Source organism: Haliotis rubra, unplaced genomic scaffold (genome assembly GCF_003918875.1).
Source record: "Haliotis rubra isolate DU_JTF1 unplaced genomic scaffold, ASM391887v1 Scf1142, whole genome shotgun sequence".
Classification (NCBI taxonomy): Eukaryota; Metazoa; Mollusca; class Gastropoda; order Lepetellida; family Haliotidae; genus Haliotis; species Haliotis rubra.
Genome location: NW_025765051.1, coordinates 53,831 through 74,309, shown reverse-complemented (window position 1 = coordinate 74,309; position 20,479 = coordinate 53,831). Strand labels below are relative to the sequence as shown.

At 41.6% G+C, this 20,479-nt stretch overlaps 1 protein-coding gene across 1 annotated transcript in view; it reads right to left on the bottom strand.

Annotated features, from left to right (window-relative positions):
- LOC124253532 (scavenger receptor cysteine-rich type 1 protein M160-like) overlaps positions 1 to 13,927 on the bottom strand; it is a 37,704-nt gene extending 23,777 nt beyond the window's left edge. Inside the window, exons 1-12 of the mRNA XM_046687334.1 lie at positions 13,815 to 13,927; positions 11,981 to 12,123; positions 11,069 to 11,207; positions 10,252 to 10,391; positions 9,222 to 9,342; positions 8,199 to 8,347; positions 7,634 to 7,718; positions 7,183 to 7,316; positions 6,104 to 6,385; positions 4,681 to 5,037; positions 3,517 to 3,831; positions 447 to 752 (exon numbers count right to left, since the gene is read on the bottom strand). Of these exons, the coding sequence (XP_046543290.1) occupies positions 447 to 752; positions 3,517 to 3,831; positions 4,681 to 5,037; positions 6,104 to 6,385; positions 7,183 to 7,316; positions 7,634 to 7,718; positions 8,199 to 8,347; positions 9,222 to 9,342; positions 10,252 to 10,391; positions 11,069 to 11,207; positions 11,981 to 12,123; positions 13,815 to 13,927 (2,284 nt within the window). The remainder of the gene's footprint in view (positions 1 to 446; positions 753 to 3,516; positions 3,832 to 4,680; positions 5,038 to 6,103; positions 6,386 to 7,182; positions 7,317 to 7,633; positions 7,719 to 8,198; positions 8,348 to 9,221; positions 9,343 to 10,251; positions 10,392 to 11,068; positions 11,208 to 11,980; positions 12,124 to 13,814) is intronic.
- Between the last annotated feature and the right edge of the window lie 6,552 nt (positions 13,928 to 20,479).

The following is a 20,479-nucleotide window of genomic DNA, read 5'->3' as shown; positions in this document are numbered from 1 at the left end:
CTACCTGCATATTGACAGACAGACTGTTGTCCATACTTTATCCCTCATTTCCCTTCATCACTGCTTATAAACATTCTAGAAATACTGTGTCTGCAGGACTGCCGGCCCAGGCACATTATGTAGATAGTCTTAGGACTTGTAATGAAACGATGACTTTGGTTTCAAAGGGGAGATCACTCTCCTGGCATGCTTTACATTGATGCTACATGCTGACATTAATATTTTTGCTTGAGTGAGTGAGTATGGTTTTATACCGCTTTTAGTAATATTCCAGCAGTATCAAGACGGTGGGCACCAGGAATGAGTTTCACACATTGTACCCATGTGGGAAAATCAAGCCGAATCTTTGGCATGGCAAAAGGACGCTTCAACCAGTAGGCTATAAACACCTGAACACTAAACAGCATGATCACTTTATTTTGGTATTATTGATGGTCACAACTCACCTTCTGATCTGTTAAAGCAATAGACTCCAGCATCGTAGTAGCAGCTGTAGCTACCTGTCATCTTGGAAGAGTTACATTCAAGGAGAGACTTATCTCCATCAGCACATGTCACATTGTACAGCCATTTCGGAACCTCGGACCCTTGGCCATACAGTCTCTTAGCATAACCAGCATCATAGCCCATGGTGGAGCAGACTGTCTCAGCTTCCTTGTTGGTCCATCCATCATTGCAGATTGTTCCAAATATTCCGTAACGTGAAACCATGACACGACCGTCATTGCTGACCTTCATCTCCATGTCTGGCACTGCAGGGCAAGGCAAAGAAATATGTCATACTGAAAGTCTTTTTATGACCATCAAAGATAGCATCAAGTTATTTGACTGCCTTGGTGGTTGCTATGATCCAAACAAAACATTATTCTTCATCAAATTGTAAAACACGGTTTCGTAAGAAATATGATATCCAAACTTTCTTAGCGACACTGTATATATCTTTTCAGTTGACTGATGTTTCTGCCATAATGTGGCATTTATTTGTTAGTCATGCGATACGAGCATGGCAATCCGGACTGCCTTGTTTGATCTGGAGATTGAAGTGCCTCTCTATAATCATGGTATCACAATGTTTAGACTACAGTACACAGAGCATAGCACCAACATTTACTTACAAGTAATGAATCTCATTAGTTTTCATTTTAAAATTATTTAGAAAATCCAAACAATCAGTAATTTATCAATAATGTAGCAAAACAGATTTTAGCCTTAAAAGATGTCATGCAATTTGCTGCCATGAGCAGTGTGGAGCACTGTATGTCAGTAAGGGGATAACTGTACTGTGTTTGACGAATTGACGAATCCCCATTCTAATTCAACTCGTTTTTACACTGTTTTTTTCGTGAAGGAAATTCATTATTTAAGCCAAAGTGTTTCTAGGTCAAAGGTAAATCATATCACTCCTTGAACTTACACCATCGCCAGAAAAAGTAGTTCCCTTTCAAACTTCAACACGTTTATTATGTGCACACCGACTAAATCTGACAATGATGAATAAATTATTGTGTTATACCTAAATTGGACGGAATTGTCATGAAACCGCCCTCTAGTTATCAGAAATAAGCGGGCCGCTGAAAATGATAATGGCCCGGTGATTCCTCAACTACGGGCCACTCTCTGTTCTGTTGTCAAATGGCGTCACAACAGGTGATGTCACGTTCCATAATGACGTCATAAATCTTGTTTCATGATCTAACAGTGTTGGGTCAACAGCCTGTTGCGAGTACCGGCAAGTTGTTTGAACTTACAATAAAATTTATGATACTGTTTTGTTTTTTTAAACACAAATTCCATCCATTTTAGCAGGATATGGGAGTTAAACTGACCTAGGGCTTCTGCAAATGACAATGCCCTGAAAAACAGCTTTACCCCAATAGTGTATAGATACATTCAAAGGTTTTGGTAAATAGGTTTTCAAATTCCGACCGTATAATCAGCATATACGGTCGGAAATTTATAGCATTGACCAATCAGAACTCGTGTTACATACTAAGTTGAATTAGAATACCGGTTATATTTTAGGGTGGTAAATGTGTAGATGACCTTAGAGGATTACCCTTGATTTGTTCAAGATGCAATTGCAACAGGGATGAAACCATTTTAAAAATATTACAGAACTTAGCTGATACAGGGTTTGGTGTTTTTGAGGGTCCAAATGGGTCCAAGAGTAAGTGACAATTGTAGTGGACTAAAAATGACTATTCAATACCCATTATTTGCATAATTTCTACATCAGATGAGAATATTTCTTGTTTGGTTGTATTACTGTGAGGAATATTTCTTATTCAAGAATTATCAACTTTAATTTCGACTCTAAGTCACTTACATTCTCTTCCCACAGAGGTAACTTGTCTTATCTTCCTACGAACATCTGTTCTAATACAGCCAAATTTCCCAGTTCTCATAAAATCCTCTAGCGGCAAAAAAAATCACAACACAAATTATCTCCCTTCTTTCCATCTAATCAGAACACGTGTTACATCGACTTAGATCCACCTCGACTAACACAAGCAAATGTGGGGCCACAAATATCCCACCTCTGCTGGGGACTTGTGTTGATGTGACACACAAGACATCTAATGGCTAGCTTGTCCGTTGTGAACGAGGGCAATGAAGACGCCACTGATCCGCCATTACATGACTGAGTTCTGTCAAGAAGAATCGTTTGCGCATCGTGCAGGGGAAGAGGTTCTGGTTTTCCCAAAGCATACGGAAATTACTGAGGCCTTGCGAATGATCACTTTTGAAACAACATCGCTGATTGCACAACTAAATCTGATTGCAACTAATCACGAATCCTGAACACTCATGAACACCATGAAAGGGCCGTATTAGATCAGAGGTTCGTAGGAAGATATGACAACTAACTTCTGTGGGAAGAGAATGAGACACTTAGGGAATCTGTAATAACAGGATTTACATATATGCTGACATTACTATTGATTTGTTGGAAATATAAACATCACCATCCTACACTCTAAAATACAGATGACACTTATTCCAGTCCATGCAACATGTTTCCCTCACCTTGACCTTCAAGGTCAAGCAACAAGTTTCCCTCACCGTGATTCACAAGGTCAAGGAACATGGTCTGGAAATATAAACATCACCATCTGACACTCTAAAATACAGATGACACTTATTCCAGTCCATGACCTTGACCTACAAGGTCAAGCTACATGGTCCCCTCACCTCGACCTACAAGGTCAAGCAACATGGTCCCCTCACCTCGACCTACAAGGTCAAGCAGCATGTTTCCCTCACCTTGACGTTCAAGGTCAAGCAACATGTTTCCCTCACCTCGACCTACAAGGTCAAGCAACATGTTCCCCTCGCCTCGACCTACAAGGTCAAGCAGCACGTTCCCCTCATCTCGACCTACAAAATCAAGCAACATGTTCCCCTCACCTTGACCTTCAAGGTCAAGCAACAAGTTTCCCTCACCGTGATTCACAAGGTCAAGGAACATGTTCCCGTCACCCTGACCTACAAGGTCAAGCAGCATTTTCATCTCACCTTCCTCCTGGTCTGTTGTACACTTGACTACCGCAGGCGGTGTTGATGAATAACTGTAGTATGTCCCGTTGTGCTCACACTCCATCAGATCAGCCTCATCTCCGTTGCATGTCAAGTTAGCTAAACTGTGAATGGTGTAGTAACTTGAAAAAGGATTGAAGCCAAGGGAGATACCACCTTTCTCGAACCCTAACTGTCTGCACACAACACTGGCAGCCTTGTCATCAAATCCATCATTGGAGATGGCGTATGTTGAAGTTGCATTTTTCATCAACACAATTCCAGTAGAGTTGCCATATTTCCTGTGAAGTCTCACTGAAACAGTGAACAAAGACAGAGTAAATGTCAGTTATGAAAATGAAATTACAATCATTGTGGGTTGCATTCAAGGAATAATCACTCCAGTATTACATAAAGAAACAACACAATGCTAAAAAAAAAGAAAGTTTCCCCTAAATTCTCCTTCAATAAATTCATGGCTTACAATGTTCCCAAATGTTTCACACAAGAAAGAGTGAGTGCATTTAGTTTTATGTTGCCATAACAATATTCCTGCAATATGAAGGAGGGGACACAAGAAATGGGCTTCACACATTGTACTCATGTAGGGAATCAAACCTGGGTCTTCGACTTGGCGGGCAAATGCCCTATAGGCTACCCCACAATGCCCTACATATCATACAAACCAGTAAAAATATTACAGTTTTCAGCCAATGTCAGTACTGACCTAAAAAGTATGCAAACTCAAAGTCCTTTTTTGCAGCCATTATAAATATTACATTTAGCGAGTGAGTGAGTTGGGTTTTACGCCACTTTTAGCAATATTCCAACAATATTACAGCGGGGGACACCAGAAATGGGCTTCATACACTGTACCCATGTGGGGAATCGAACCTGAGCCTTCAGCGTGACGATCTAACGCTTTAATAACCACTAGCCTACCCCACCGCCCTAACATTACATTTAACTGGGGAAACAATGTCACACCATCTCTTACATAGAAGGGTCAGATATTGTCATTGTGCTTGAACCATGGAATTTCTAAGTCTGATGACCAAATAGGTTGTTACCCATTAGTTAACTGACAATGTAAGGACATCATCAGATACATCCATGCAATGTTACACCATCATCAACTTCTCAGCAAGAGCTAGCAGCACTTACGTTTATCATGACAGTACGCAGTGGCCATATTGTACATGTAACATGGTCCGTAATAGTAGTTCTGGTTGAGTCCAGAAACGTCCACCAGGTCCCCTTGCCACGTAGCACTTTGTAAGCAGGAGTCCAGGCTGTTCTCATTGCCTTTGCAATTTAAGCTGGCCTGGAAGGCAGATGCATGAGGCAGAGGCCGGGGTGCCCCATCCTGGAATATCTCCCCGCTGGCAAAACCCAGACTTCTGCATGCCACAGAGGCTTCGGAGTCCCCCCAACCGTACTGGTCACAGATCAAGCCAACCTTTCCTCCACGCACAGCCACGACCCAGCCAGACCTATTGCCTGTAATCTCTAAATGGGTTCCTGGAAAAAACAGTGAGTTATGGAGGGATGAGGTCACGTAAGGTGAGGCAAGGTATGGTGAAAAGTATTAAACTATCAAGATGTTTCAACACCATGCTGATATAACTTCTTTGAGAGGCATTTAGAGTGTGAGTGAGTTCAGTTTCACACCACTTTTAGCAATATTTCAGCAATATCACGGCAGGGAACACCACAAATGGGCTTCACACATTGTACCCATATTGGGAATTGAACCGGGGTTTTGGTGCGACGAGCGAATGTTTTAACCACTAGGCTACCCCACTGCCGGAGAAGCATTTAGAAGTTTGAGTAGTAAGAAAGGATGACAAAATATGGATGAAAAAAACTCATCCACATACTAAATATCCTTCCATCATGCTGAAGGAATAATCAGAATAGAAGCAAGTCAGTTCATGGAGGACAGAGGTGGGAAAATCAGATGTTTAATAAACAGTCAACTTCCCTGGTTTAAAAAGCAATCAGTTACAATTCACAGTTTTACGTCACAGAGTGAGTACAGTTTTACGCTGCTTTTAGCAATATTCCAACACTCTCACGGCAGGGCACTCAAGAATACATCACAGACATAAGTATTTACATGAATACATAATTAAAAATGAAGTGCAGGTAGAAACAACCTTGCATTTCAAACTGTTTATGCAATATGAAGAGGTGAGGTGAAATTGGGTTTAACGTCGTGCTTGAGAATATTTCGCTCATATGGCGACGTGCATGCGTGTGTATGTGTAAGTGCGGCTGCTTGTACTAGCCCAGACTTAAGCTGGTTTTATAGTGCTAGCCCACTGAGATACCATGCCGCAGTGAAGCATGAATACCCCACTCAGACACATTATACTGACTCCGAGCCGACCAGTCCTTATTGTATCCATTAATGCCGAGCGCCAGGCAGGGACCAACAAGTACCATATTTTAACGTCTTTTGGTATGACGCGGTCGGGGATCGAACCTGCGACCTTCCGCTCTCGATGGACGCTCTAACCACTACACCACGGAGGCGGTCTGCAATATGAAGAAGAGACATGTTAGTTGTCATGAGTGTCCTTACTTTCCTCGAGGCATCTGACATGAGCTTCTCCTTCACAGTATGCCTTGATCTTCTCAACATGACACTCAGAAAACCTCTCCTCATCACCCTTGCAGGTGACACTCATACTGATTGGTACACTGTCACTCCTGTAGCCTCTATCAGCAAGACCATACTTGTAGCCCAGCTGTCGACACACAACTCCTGCAGCAGAGTCCGTCCAATTCTGTCCATAGCAGAAGCCTTCCCATCTACCATCCTTCAGTATTTCGAATCGACTGCCATTCAGTCTCAGGTCACCTTCTACAATGGTCAAATATTAATGAACATTAATAAGATGCTTAAACTAAGAAATAATGTAAATGCAATATATTAAATTCAAATGAATTTTGCTTGTGGCACAATATGTATGTTCACTCATATTTTACAAATGTTGTACTGTTGACCTCATGGACATCTATATGGAACAAATGATGATGATGATGATGATGATGATGATGATGATGATGATGATGATATTCATGCACACAAATTAAGTATAACTTCTTTAGGTGAGGTGAAATTGGGTTTAACGTCGTGCTTGAGAATATTTCGCTCATATGACGACGTGCATGCGTGTGTTTGTGTATGTGCGGCTGCTTGTACTAGCCCAGACTGAAGCTGGTTTTATAGTGCTAGCTCACTGAGATACCATGCCGCAGTGAAGCATGAATACCCCACTCAGACACATTATACTGACTCCGAGCCGACCAGTCCTTGTTGTACCCACTAATGCCGAGCGCCAAGCAGGGACCAACAAGTACCATATTTTAACGTCTTTTGGTATGACGCGGTCGGGGATTGAACCCACGACCTTCGGCTCTCCGGGCAGACGCTCTATCCACTACACCACGGAGGCGGTCCATAACCTCTTTAAGTGAAGCTGGTATGATGAACACGATCAAGCGAAAGACAAATGGTTAAATGACAGGATAAATCAAACACCTAACATTTTCATGAAGATGAAGCATCAATATATTTCATGGAACTGTTTTGGCACCGATCAGGACAATTCTCCTATGCAAACCCTGTCTGGGTTGAAGCAACATCTAAAGCCAGACCTGAGCACTGTCTGTGTCCCCTCTCGCCCAGCACAAAGAGCACATTGCTGCGGAGTTGTGACCATGAACAGTAGACAGGGTAAGTCTTGTTGCCGAGCTGGGACTGTACGCACTGAGTCACCATCTCTTCTTGTCTGAAACAGTCAAACATTGTACAGAGTGAGTGAGTGAGTGAGTGAGTGAGTGAGTGAGAGTGGGTGGGCAAGCAAGCGAGCGAGCATAGAATAGAAGGGGTTGCTGTATTAATCTGATCACGCCTGATAAACTTACTCTCTAATCACCCTTAAATAACTAACTAAAATGTAAGGGATTCACTAACAATTTTTACGTTTAAAACCTTTTTCTATAGTTATTGACCGACCCACTAAGTGATCAAGTGATAAAGGATGTGATGTGACTGGATGAATCTGTTGTCAGGATTCGGTTTGTATTACTATATGACTGGACCTACCCACACTTCTTCATGTCAACATTGCAAGCATCTACTGCCATGGTGATTACATCCTTTTCTTCACACACTGAGGGGAACTTCAACTCTGCAAAAGATTCAGAAGAGAGTGAGTGAGTTTAGTTTTTTGTCACTTTTAGCCATACTCCAGCCAAATCACAGCAGGGAACATCAGAAATGAGCTTCACGCATCAGCTCGGGGCTTTGGTATGACGAATGAACACTTTAACCACAAGGCTACCCTCCACTCCAGAAGTGAGGGGAATAAATGGTCCACTTTGAGCTGTTCCAGTTTTATGATGGTGCCTGCTTGATTCAGTGCCATGTGTACTGATCTCGAAAAGGCGACAGTGAGTGCATTTGCTTTTACACAGCTTTTAGCAATATTCCAGCAATATCACGGTGGCTGACACCAGAAATGGACTTCACACATTGTACCCATGTGGGGAATGGAACCCAGGTCTTCGGCATGACGAGCGAACACTTTAACCACTAGGCTACCCCAAAGTCCTGAAAAGCAAACAGAATAATGACAATGGTCCATCGTATACTCAAGCGAGCAGCTTACCATGACAATTGTACAGGCTCTCAAGTCTCTTTTCTGTCAGAAGTTTCGAGTCGTTGCGGAGTCTTCCCACAATGCCGTAACCGTCGCAGACAGCCCCACCCTCATACAGCCTCTTCTGTATACAACGGACCAGCATCGGCCAGTAGGTGCTGAACAACATACACACAACATGACAACATCTGGTTGGCTAGGCATCCTGTCATTACTACAATACAACATCTTTAAATTAAATATGGTAATTTGTCAACTAGAGAGTGAATGAGTTTTATGCCACTTTAAGCAATATTCCAGCAATATCACGGCAGGGGACACCAGAAATGGGCTTCACACTATGTACCCATATGGGGAATAGAACTCGGGTTTTTTGGCGTGACAAGCGATTGCTTTAACCACTAGGCTACCCTACCGCCCCTGGGCCCTGTTTCACAAAGCTCTCGTAAGCCTAAGATCTCGTAAATGTTCTCGTAACATTTGTACCTCCTATACTGTAACATAGGAAGTATGAATGTTACAATAAAAGTTATTAGGCTTACGAGAGCTTTGTGAAACGGGGCCCTGTTGTTTAGAAAAGTAAATAGGGCAGTAATTCTAAATAACATACCTAGCCTTTCTTAAATGTATGAAACTATTTTCCTTTGTTACCTTTCCAGGTTGATGAATATAAACCATTGTGAAAATGTTTTCTTTATACACAGGGTAATGACAATTTAAAGAAGTTCGAAATATGTACAATGCCGCTTTTAAAATATTTCAGCAATATCATGGCAGGGGACACCAGAAATAGGCTTCCCACTTTGAACCCATGTGGAGATCGAACCCAGATTGTCAGCATGACAAGCAAATGCTTTAACCACAATACTATCCTACCGTCACCCTTCACCACTCACCTAACCGCCTCCGTGGTGTAGTGGTTAGAGCGTCCGCCCTGAGAGCGGAAGGTCGTGGGATCGAACCCCGATCTTCAGCATGACAAGCAAATGCTTTAACCACTATACTACCCTACTGTCACCCTTCACCACTCACCTGCACTGGTCATATTGGGAGGAGGACCCACGGATCATGTCGGCCTTGTCTGAACACAAGGACAGCTCCTGGGTCAAGGGAGAATAGGCAGAGCAGGAGCTCTTGTAGTCTGGCTTATAGTCTGCAAACAAGATCAGCATAAGTATATTCCAGCTATATGGCGGTGATCTGTAAATAATCGAGTCTGGACCAGACAATCCAGCGATCAACAGCATGATCATCCATCTACGCAATTGGGAACCGATGACATGTGTCAACCAAGCCAGCAAGTTTGACCACCCAATCCCGTTAGTCGCCTCTTACGACAAGCATGGATTAAAGAAGACAAATTCTAAGCCGGATCTTCATGGGTCACACATTGATTAGCAGTGAGTTTGTTGTGAATACAACACAGCATTCCAGTGTGGAAGTTCAACATGATGCCACTGTGCTGACACCCTTGGTTAGGGAGCTGACACAGCCAGAACACACACACACACACACAGGTAGAACACACACACACAGGTAGAGACACACACAGGCTAGAACCACACACACACACACAGAACACACAGGTGGGAACACACACACACAGCCAGAACACACACACACAGGTACAGAGAACACACACAGACACACACACACACAGGTAGAACACACACACAGGTACACAGGTAGAACACACACACACACACACAGGTAGAACACACACACACACACAGGTAGAACACACACACACACAGGTAGACACACACACACACACACACAGGTAGAACACACACACAGCTAGAACACACACACAGCTAGAACACACACACACAGCTAGGTTAGGAAACACACACACACAGGTGGTAGTAGACACACACACACACACACACACAGAACACACACAGAAACTGAAACTATGAAAATAGGTTTCTTGCTACCCTGTTTAGTAAAGTGTGATATCTATATGACAAGTCCACCAGTGCCTGTCACACTGATAATGAGATTCAGTGGTTTGTTTTACATATATAGAAAGAAAGATGAATTTTTAGGAAAGTTATCCTACTTTTGTGGCACTCGTCCACACATCCGAGGTACTCGAGACGTGGGATCCTTTTCAGCATACGTCCAGCCTCCTCTCTGGAACAGGTAGCCCCGAACGAGGCCATCATGGTCTGTATGCAGTCTGTGGTTGAAGCCACCTTCCTGTACACAAGGAGAGGTAGGACATGTAGCTATAGAGCATATATCACAGCTATAGACATTTATCATAGTTATAGATCACTTATCACAGCTAAAGGTCATTTATTGTAGCTATGGATCATTTATTTGTAGCCATAGAGCTTTCATCGTTGCTTTAGATCATATGAATGAGTGAGTTTATGTTTTACATTGCTCTTAGCAATATTCCAGCAATATCACGGTGACATCAGAAATGGGCTTCACGCATTGTACCCATGTGTGGAATCTAATCCGAGTTTTGGGCCTGATGAGCAAATGCTTTAAACACTAGGCTACGCTATTGCCCCTTACAGCATATGAAGCTGTCATAATGAAGAATAGACTAATACAAGAACCTCTATGACTGAGCACTTACATGGGAATTGTCATGAGATGGACCCCCATAAGAACTTAATGATTAAAAAAATAAAGTTTAACTTGGTATGGTTCTGTTCTTTAGAAGATGCATTTTGAAAGAAAAGTAAATGTCTGTTTTGACATTAACCTAATATATATATATATATATATATATAACACAGTTTATTAAAAACATGTAAATAATTATGTTAATCATGAATATTTTTAAGAACTTGTTGTGGGATATGAGTGGGATTGCCCTTCTATATAGAGTTGTTGGAGACTGTGAGCTGGCTGCAACTGACCTGCAGAAGTTGGTCGTTGTGACGTATTTGATGTTTTCCTTGCTGAAGTTCCTGCAGCCATACTTGAAGACGTAGTCTCTCACCACTTCATCAGCACACACTGAATGCTTCATGGTATCGCGGAGCTCCAGAGGAGGCACTAAAAACAATAGAGTCAGTAAGCCACTGGATTTCAGACTCCAGTCAGTAAATTTAGAGCACAGACATGATTATCAATAGTTACGTTTGAGATTTCACTTTCTAGTACTTTTGTGGACTTAGTGCCAACAGAGATTCGAACCCAGACTTCAGTGTCAGGTACCCATGCCAATCGCCAGCACACAAGGTGAGGTGAGGTAAACGGGGTTTAACGTCGCACTTATGACTATTTCGCTCATATGATGACGTGCATGCGTGTGTATGTGTGGCTGTTTGTACTAGCCCAGGCTTAAACTGGTTTTATAGTGCTAGCTCACCGAGATACCATGCCGCAGTTCAGCATGAATACCACACTCGGACACATTATACTGACTCCGAGCCGACCAGTTCTTGTTGTTCCCATTAATTCCGAGCGCCATTAAGTACCATATTTAATGTCTTTTGGTATGAAACAGCCGGGGATCAAACCCACGACCTTCCCTCTACAGGAGGATGCTCGAACCACTACACCACGGAGGCGGTCTCCAGCACACAAAGTCAGTGAATTAACCAACCAGGTTTGAATTCTGAATGGGACCCAACCCCCAAAATGTACCAGAATCTGTACTTTGCTGAGAAAGTGTACCCACTACGCAACAACACAGTAACAACACAGTAACAACACCCAAACCAACACTCTGGACAGCAGTTACACCCTTACCCAGTACCCAACAAGACTGACTTATATTGAAACCCCTATGAAAGCTCCATCTAGACAGCAGGTATATAATTTACCTGTACAAGCTGTATGGTTCAAGTCGGTGAGGTCAAACATGCTAGTATTCTGCTGATACATCATGATGATGTCATCGACACTGCAGTTGAAGCCGTTGTAGTTGGTCACCAGAGTGATGCAGTTGACAAGATCAGTGTAGAAGCTGGGGAGGAAACAGACACTAAATAACATCTTAGCAATTAGTGGTGTTCTGAGGATCGGAAAAATCGAAAATCGATTGAAAGAAGGATAAAAAAGGATTATCGATTGTAAAAAAATTATTTTTGATTAATTTGAATACTGCAACAATATTAAGCATACTAACCATTTAATTTGATGAATATTCACGAATATTGTAACATTTTAACCACTTTTATTGTTTAATTACAATTCCAGTGTCTTACTTGCATGCGTGCATTTCATTGCATGACAGTATTAGTTATAAAAAAACATTAATTAGAAAAAAAACTGGGGGAAAACCCTTAAAATTGGTGATTACATTAAAAATGTATATATTTCAATTATAATCGATAATCGTTCACAAGTCCTCCGATAATCGATAGTGGATTTGGTTTCAGATTCCCAACACTAAACCAGAAATGGGTTCCACACACTGTATTCATATAGCGTCTTAAACCCATGGTGAGCAAACACTTGAATCACTATCCTACCCCACTGCCTACAAAAACAGAGAGTGAGGTTGACAAAGGGAAAGGCCTAGAAGACATTTGTCAACTCACTGGCTTTATTATTATTATCATTATTATTATTGGATATTTATATAGCGCACATATTCACACACTAGTGCATGCTCAAGGCGCTGGTATTTTTTCCCTCGGTCATTGGATGTCAATCTCAACTGCACTTCTTATTATCAACCTCCTTCTCTGGAGAGCATACAACTCTTGCTGCCACAAGGTGCACAGAGTTATTGCTGCTTTCCCATCCTTACGAGGTACCCATTCGCAGCTGGGTGGACTGGGACATATAGTCACAGTACTTTGTCCAAGTTTACTGTACGTTGCTGTACCCACAACTAGGCGTTTGCACGTATTCATGTGGCAACCATCTGGTTCTTTTAAGTGCACAGGAATATGTGTACTATACACTAGGGGTTGTGACAACACTGAAAGATTCTGGACTCCAAGGTTTTTACACCCGGTCACAGGTGGGCTCTATCCCGGCACCTCATGCTCGCTGGATCACTAGCCTGGTGCCTTAGCCAGCTCACTCACCACCTCCCCATAATCTTCAGTACACTTTATCAGCTTATTGCCTATCCAATTATTTTAATTATGATGTTTTCTTAGTTACATTCAGTATATATACATCCGTCCACTTCATGTTACATTTCTGCTTGACAATGCTACAAGAATCTAATTGAAATGTCGTACTCATGATATAAAAGAAGTTGTTATCCATAAAGTTTGTACAATATTGTATGTTACAACTTCAAAAATGGCACTCACAAAATATTCATCAGGGCCTTTCACATATTCTTTGCCACCATGGGTTAAACATGTCGGTTGTATTAAAGGTTGTGACACAATCCGATACACAACAGTTAGGTCATGATTCTAATACATGTGATATTTTACTTTCGTTTGTTGCTTAACACCACAATCAGCAATATTCCAGCTATATGGCGGCAGTCTGTAAATAATCAAGTTTGGACCAAACAATCTAGTGAACAACAGCATTAGCATAGATCTATGCAACTAGGATATGATGACATGTGTCAACCAAGTCAGTGAGCCTGACCACCCGATCAAGTTAGTCGCCTCTTACGACAAGCATGGGTTGCTGAAGATCAGTTCTAAACAAGTGGGCCTGTATGACAGACTACCAAATTACCTGCACGTCATGTTGTCAGCCTGGTGTTTGGCCAGCTGGAAGCCGCTGTGATAGCAGTAGGGAGCCCATCTGTACAGGGTGGATACCGGGTCCGCGGTGGGGCATGGCTGCATGGGCTGTGGGTACGAGGGTGTGGTCATCCAGGGATAATCCGTTGTTGAACCACCCTTTGGATACATTGAGGTTGACCCACTGTGTGGAGGATACATTGAGGTTGACCCACTGTGTGGAGGATACATTGAGGTTGACCCACTCTGTGGAGGATTCATTGAGGTTGACCCACTGTGTGGAGGATACATTGAGGTTGACCCACTGTGTGGAGGATACATTGAGGTTGACCCACTGTGTGGAGGATACATTGAGGTTGACCCACTGTGTGGAGGATACATTGAGGTTGACCCACTGTGTGGAGGATACATTGAGGTTGACCCACTGTGTGGAGGATACATTGAGGTTGACCCACTGTGTGGAGGAGGTAGACCCACTGTGTGGAGGATACATTGTTGTTGAACCGCCATGTGGATATCCAGATGGCATTCCAGTAGTGACTGTGGAAAGAAAGTTATAAGTCATCAAACAGAAAGTAATTAACCAATCATCAGGTGTGTTACAGCTATATCTTCTTCAAACTTTTCTCTGGATATATTGCCATGTGTTCCATGTTTATCCACTTAGTGTTTTAATTTAATTAACAATTTATTTTAAATGGCTTTTATGTTTCTTTGACTCTCACTGCACCACTTTTATTGTCATCAGAAAAATAAATATTCAAATAAACTTGAAAGAATAAATCAAACAAGTAATTTCACATCTCCAAAACTATATTTCATTTAAATTTGCCGACACAAATGTATGTGGTACACTAACAGCAACAACAAAGTGATATGTGTAATGAGATTTCCTATACAGTTTGAGTTCATTGAGAATGGTCACTGACTATCACCTTCAGGACTGTAAGGACAGTTGGAGAAATTGGTGTTAGCATGGGCAGTGATGTCAGCTCTGGTGATGAGAGCCTTCTTGATTACATCACGGCAACAATGGATGCTGGAGGTGTTCAGAAGACTCAATACACAATCTGCCACATTGTCCAAAATACTGCAACAATAAAACAATCAATACAGTGCACTGTCAAAAAAACTGCAACAATATAACAGCTACACACATCCACAATACTGCAACAATATAACAGCTACACACATCCACAATACTGCAACAATATAACAGCTACACACATCCACAATACTGCAACAATATAACATCTACACACATCCACAATACTGCAACAATATAACAGCTACACACATCCACAATACTGCAACAATATAACAGCTACACACATCCACAATACTGCAACAATATAACAGCTACACACATCCAGGATACTGCAACAATATAACACCTACACACATCCACAATACTCAAAAAATATAACAGCTACACACATCCACAATACTGCAACAATATAACAGCTACACACATCCACAATACTGCAACAATATAACACCTACACACATCCACAATACTGCAACAATATAACAACTACACACATCCACAATACTGCAACAATATAACAGCTACACACATCCACAATACTGCAACAATATAACAGCTACAAACATCCACAATGCTGCAACAATATAACAGCTACACACATCCACAATACTGCAACAATATAACAGCTACACACATCCACAATACTGCAACAATATAACATCAACACACATCCACAATACTGCAACAATATAACAGCTACACACATCCACAATACTGCAACAATATAACAGCTACAAACATCCACAATACTGCAACAATATAACAGCTACACACATCCACAATACTGCAACAATATAACAGCTACACACATCCACAATACTGCAACAATATAACAGCTACACACATCCAGGATACTGCAACAATATAACAGCTACACACATCCACAATACTCCAAAATATAACAGCTACACACATCCACAATACTGCAACAATATAACAGCTACACACATCCACAATACTGCAACAATATAACAGCTACACACATCCACAATACTGCAACAATATAACAACTACACACATCCACAATACTGCAACAATATAACAGCTACACACATCCACAATACTGCAACAATATAACAGCTACAAACATCCACAATGCTGCAACAATATAACAGCTACACATCCACAAATACTGCAACAATATAACAGCTACACACATCCACAATACTGCAACAATATAACATCAACACACATCCACAATACTGCAACAATATAACAGCTACACACATCCACAATACTGCAACAATATAACAGCTACAAACATCCACAATACTGCAACAATATAACACCTACACACATCCACAATACTGCAACAATATAACAGCTACACACATCCACAATACTGCAACAATATAACATCAACACACATCCACAATACTGCAACAATATAACAGCTACACACATCCACAATACTGCAACAATATAACAGCTACAAACATCCACAATACTGCAACAATATAACAGCTACACACATCCACAATACTGCAACAATATAACACCTACACACATCCACAATACTGCAACAATATAACAGCTACACACATCCACAATACTGCAACAATATAACATCAACACACATCCACAATACTGCAACAATATAACAGCTACACACATCCACAATACTGCAACAATATAACAGCTACACCTACACACATCCACAATACTGCAACAATATAACATCAACACACATCCACAATACTGCAACAATATAACATCAACACACATCCACAATACTGCAACAATATAACAGCTACACACATCCACAATACTGCAACAATATAACAGCTACACACATCCACAATACTGCAACAATATAACAGCTACACACATCCACAATACTGCAACAATATAACATCAACACACATCCACAATACTGCAACAATATAACAGCTACACCTACACACATCCACAATACTGCAACAATATAACATCAACACACATCCACAATACTGCAACAATATAACAGCTACACACATCCACAATACTGCAACAATATAACAGCTACACACATCCACAATACTGCAACAATATAACAGCTACACACATCCACAATACTGCAACAATATAACACCTACACACATCCACAATACTGCAACAATATAACATCAACACACATCCACAATACTGCAACAATATAACAGCTACACACATCCACAATACTGCAACAATATAACAGCTACACACATCCACAATACTGCAACAATATAACAGCTACACACATCCACAATACTGCAACAATATAACAGCTACACCTACACACATCCACAATACTGCAACAATATAACAGCTACACACATCCACAATACTGCAACAATATAACAGCTACACCTACACACATCCACAATACTGCAACAATATAACAGCTACACACATCCACAATACTGCAACAATATAACAGCTACACACATCCACAATACTGCAACAATATAACAGCTACACACATCCACAATACTGCAACAATAAATCTGCCGACTCCTGTTTGCTGACACACCCACCTGCAGCCTCCCCCGAAACTGGTGTAGTAGTGCATGCAGGATACATTAGCCAGGGTGGCCAGTAGCTCAGGGTTCTCACACAGTCGGGGTTGTGATGTGTAGTTCTTTATGCTGTCTGTGAACATAATGAAACCAGTGTCAAGCACTACAATTCTATATCTGTGTACAGTGTTTGACAGTAACAGGAACTTTGTTAGACTAAGGCTTAGTCTCTGAATATATATAATTTTGATGGTAACAAACAAGCCCATTTATATTGAAAAGGAGCCCTAGGGAGACCTGAGGAAATCTAGACTTGCTTTATTTAGGGCTTTAGCACTGCAGAGAGGGCTTGGCAGTAGGGAAATTAATGTGGTTCAGGGACTGTGAGACAGACTAGAACTTTGTCATCTTCATTAGATGTTGGCAGTGGCCAGAAGCAACAAGATTTTGTTTCAGATGTATATTTCATGTTTCCCAAGCTATCAAACATAGAGCATTTACATAGCTAAACTAAATTCAAACTATCATTATTAATTTTTGTAAGTGGCTCCACAAACACCGAAAATGAATCATGTGATGTTGATCTTCAACTAAGCTAGACAGGAGTGAGTAGAGTATGTGCAGCAATATTTCAGCTTTATCACAATGGGAAACCCTAGAAATGGGCTTCACACATTGTACCCATGTGGGGAATCAAACCCAGGTCTCAGCACGACAAGTGAACACTTTAACCACTAGGCTACCCCACTAGCAACAAACCAAAAGATTAATCTTAAATTCTACAGAATACATGAAAGCCATATCACAAATAAATACCTGAGCACTGATCTGTTTTAAACATGGAGGTGGCATTTGCCAACTTTAGGTAGCTCTCAAGGGCAACATGGAAATCTTCAATCAAGCACTTGTCTCCGTATATACTCCCTTTCACTTCCATACATCGCAAGCCTTCAACGTACAGTCTGAAGTAAAGAAAAGCAAGGATGTACCAGTGTACTGACTGACCGAGTTTGGTTTTACGCCGCTTTTAGCAATATTCCAGCAACATCACGGCGGGGGGACACCAGAAATAGGGTTCACACATTGTACCCATGTGGGGATTCGAACCCGGGTCTTCGGCGAGACGAGCCAACGCTTTAACCATTAGGCTACCCACGCCCCATGTACCAGTGTAAAAATGCACATTTAACTTTACACCAAGCATACAGTTTCATTTTGTTTGTTATTGTTTAACGCTGTACTCAGCAATATTCCATATATATATGGGAGCGGTCTGTAAGATATCAAGTCTGGACAAGACAATCCAGAGATCGAGAGCATGAGCATTGATCTATCCAAATGGGAAACAATGACATGTTAACGACCCTTCCATTAAGTCACCTCTTACGACAAGCCTGGGTTGCTGAAGATCAATTCTATTCAGATTTTCATGCGTCCAAAGCATACAGGGTTAACCTGGGGTTCCATATGCAGATGAAAATTATGGTACGGCAAATGTAATGAAAAGTGCAACAAAATGCAAAAGGAAGTAGCCTTTTAGTGACTGCATGTTATCTTACACTGCAGTTAACAGTATTATTCCAGATTATTCAAACTGACTCAGGGCCAGAGGTTGATATCGTGAACCACAATCTATGCAGACACATAATCAGCCGCTAACAACGGATGTGATCACCTTGTCTTTGCCTTCCTGGCAAATGTGTTACTTGGGACATGGGTTACTGTCAGGGAGTTTGCTCAAGTTACCAAAGGACTGGACTTAGCAGAAGTCTAATTGCACATCCTATTGCAACACGTTTGGCAAGTGGGCCATCTGGGTGAAGGTGGGAATTGTTCAAAACTGAGTACACAAACAGATATTAGATGGTGTACTACATAGTATGGCAAGGCAATGGTGTACTACCACCAGTACACAGTATCTCAAGGAACATCTGTCAGGGCAATGCTGTACTAACACATGATCTCAAGGGTCTCCACAATAGTTGTCATGGTGACGGTGTACTTACCTGCATAGAGTCTCCTGGGGAACAGAGGTCCGGACAACAGTGTAGAGGAAGGAGGTGCAGCTGAAGACGCTGGGGATGTACGATGTCTTGCCTTGGTTTATAAAAGGATAGTAAGCGCTATTGGTGGAGGTAGAGGTCACGAATGTTGAATTGGAGGAGCTGTAAGCAGGATACGGTGCATCAGGGTCCGTGCCTCTGCCGAGGAGCGTTGGGCAGTATTTACCTGGAAAGATATTAAAGATAGGTGACTGAGTGATTGAGATATTCAATGTCTATAATAATTTTCATGTCATTAAACTATTTCCACTGTATGAAAAGCCCTTTGCTGAGACTGAAAAATTAACATGCAAAAAGGACAAAACTAGAAAAAATATGTAGCTACATATAGTCTCATTCAAAATGATATTTAGGCAGATAAAAGAAAAGTAAGCACAAACTTGCTAAGATTATCACTGAGCACCTTACCATATCTTAACATGCATATAAGATGAGGTGAGGTGAAATTGGGTTTAACGTCGTACTTAAGAATATTTCGCTCATATGACGACGTGCATGTGTGTGTATGTGTATGTGCAGCTGCTTGTACTAGCCCAGACTTAAGCTGGTTTTATAGTGCTAGCCCACTGAGATACCATGCCGCAGTGAAGCATGAACACCCCACTCAGACACATTATACTGACACCGAGCCGACCAGTCCTTCTTGTACCCAGTAATGCCGAGCGCCAGGCACCAACAAGTACCATATTTTAACATCTTTTGGCATGACGCGGTCAGGGATCGAAGCCGCGACCTTCCGCTCTCCAGGCGGACGCTCTAACCACTACACGACGGAATATGTCATGCATATAGAAGCAACAGAATATTAACCCTCAGACATACCACTACAGCCTGACAAGTCTATGTTCGGGAACTTCTTCTTTATGATATCACTGTTATTGACCACCAACTGCATCATCCTGCCCATATCACAGTCCAAACCCACATAGGACATCATCGTCTCCAGCGTTGACTGTATGGCAGGCAGCACAACACTGAAACATCATCACAGGCCATTCCATGTACAGTTTACTCAAATACAGGTTGGTTTGTTTGTTAACTGTTAAGTTTTGGCGTCCATTCAATGCTA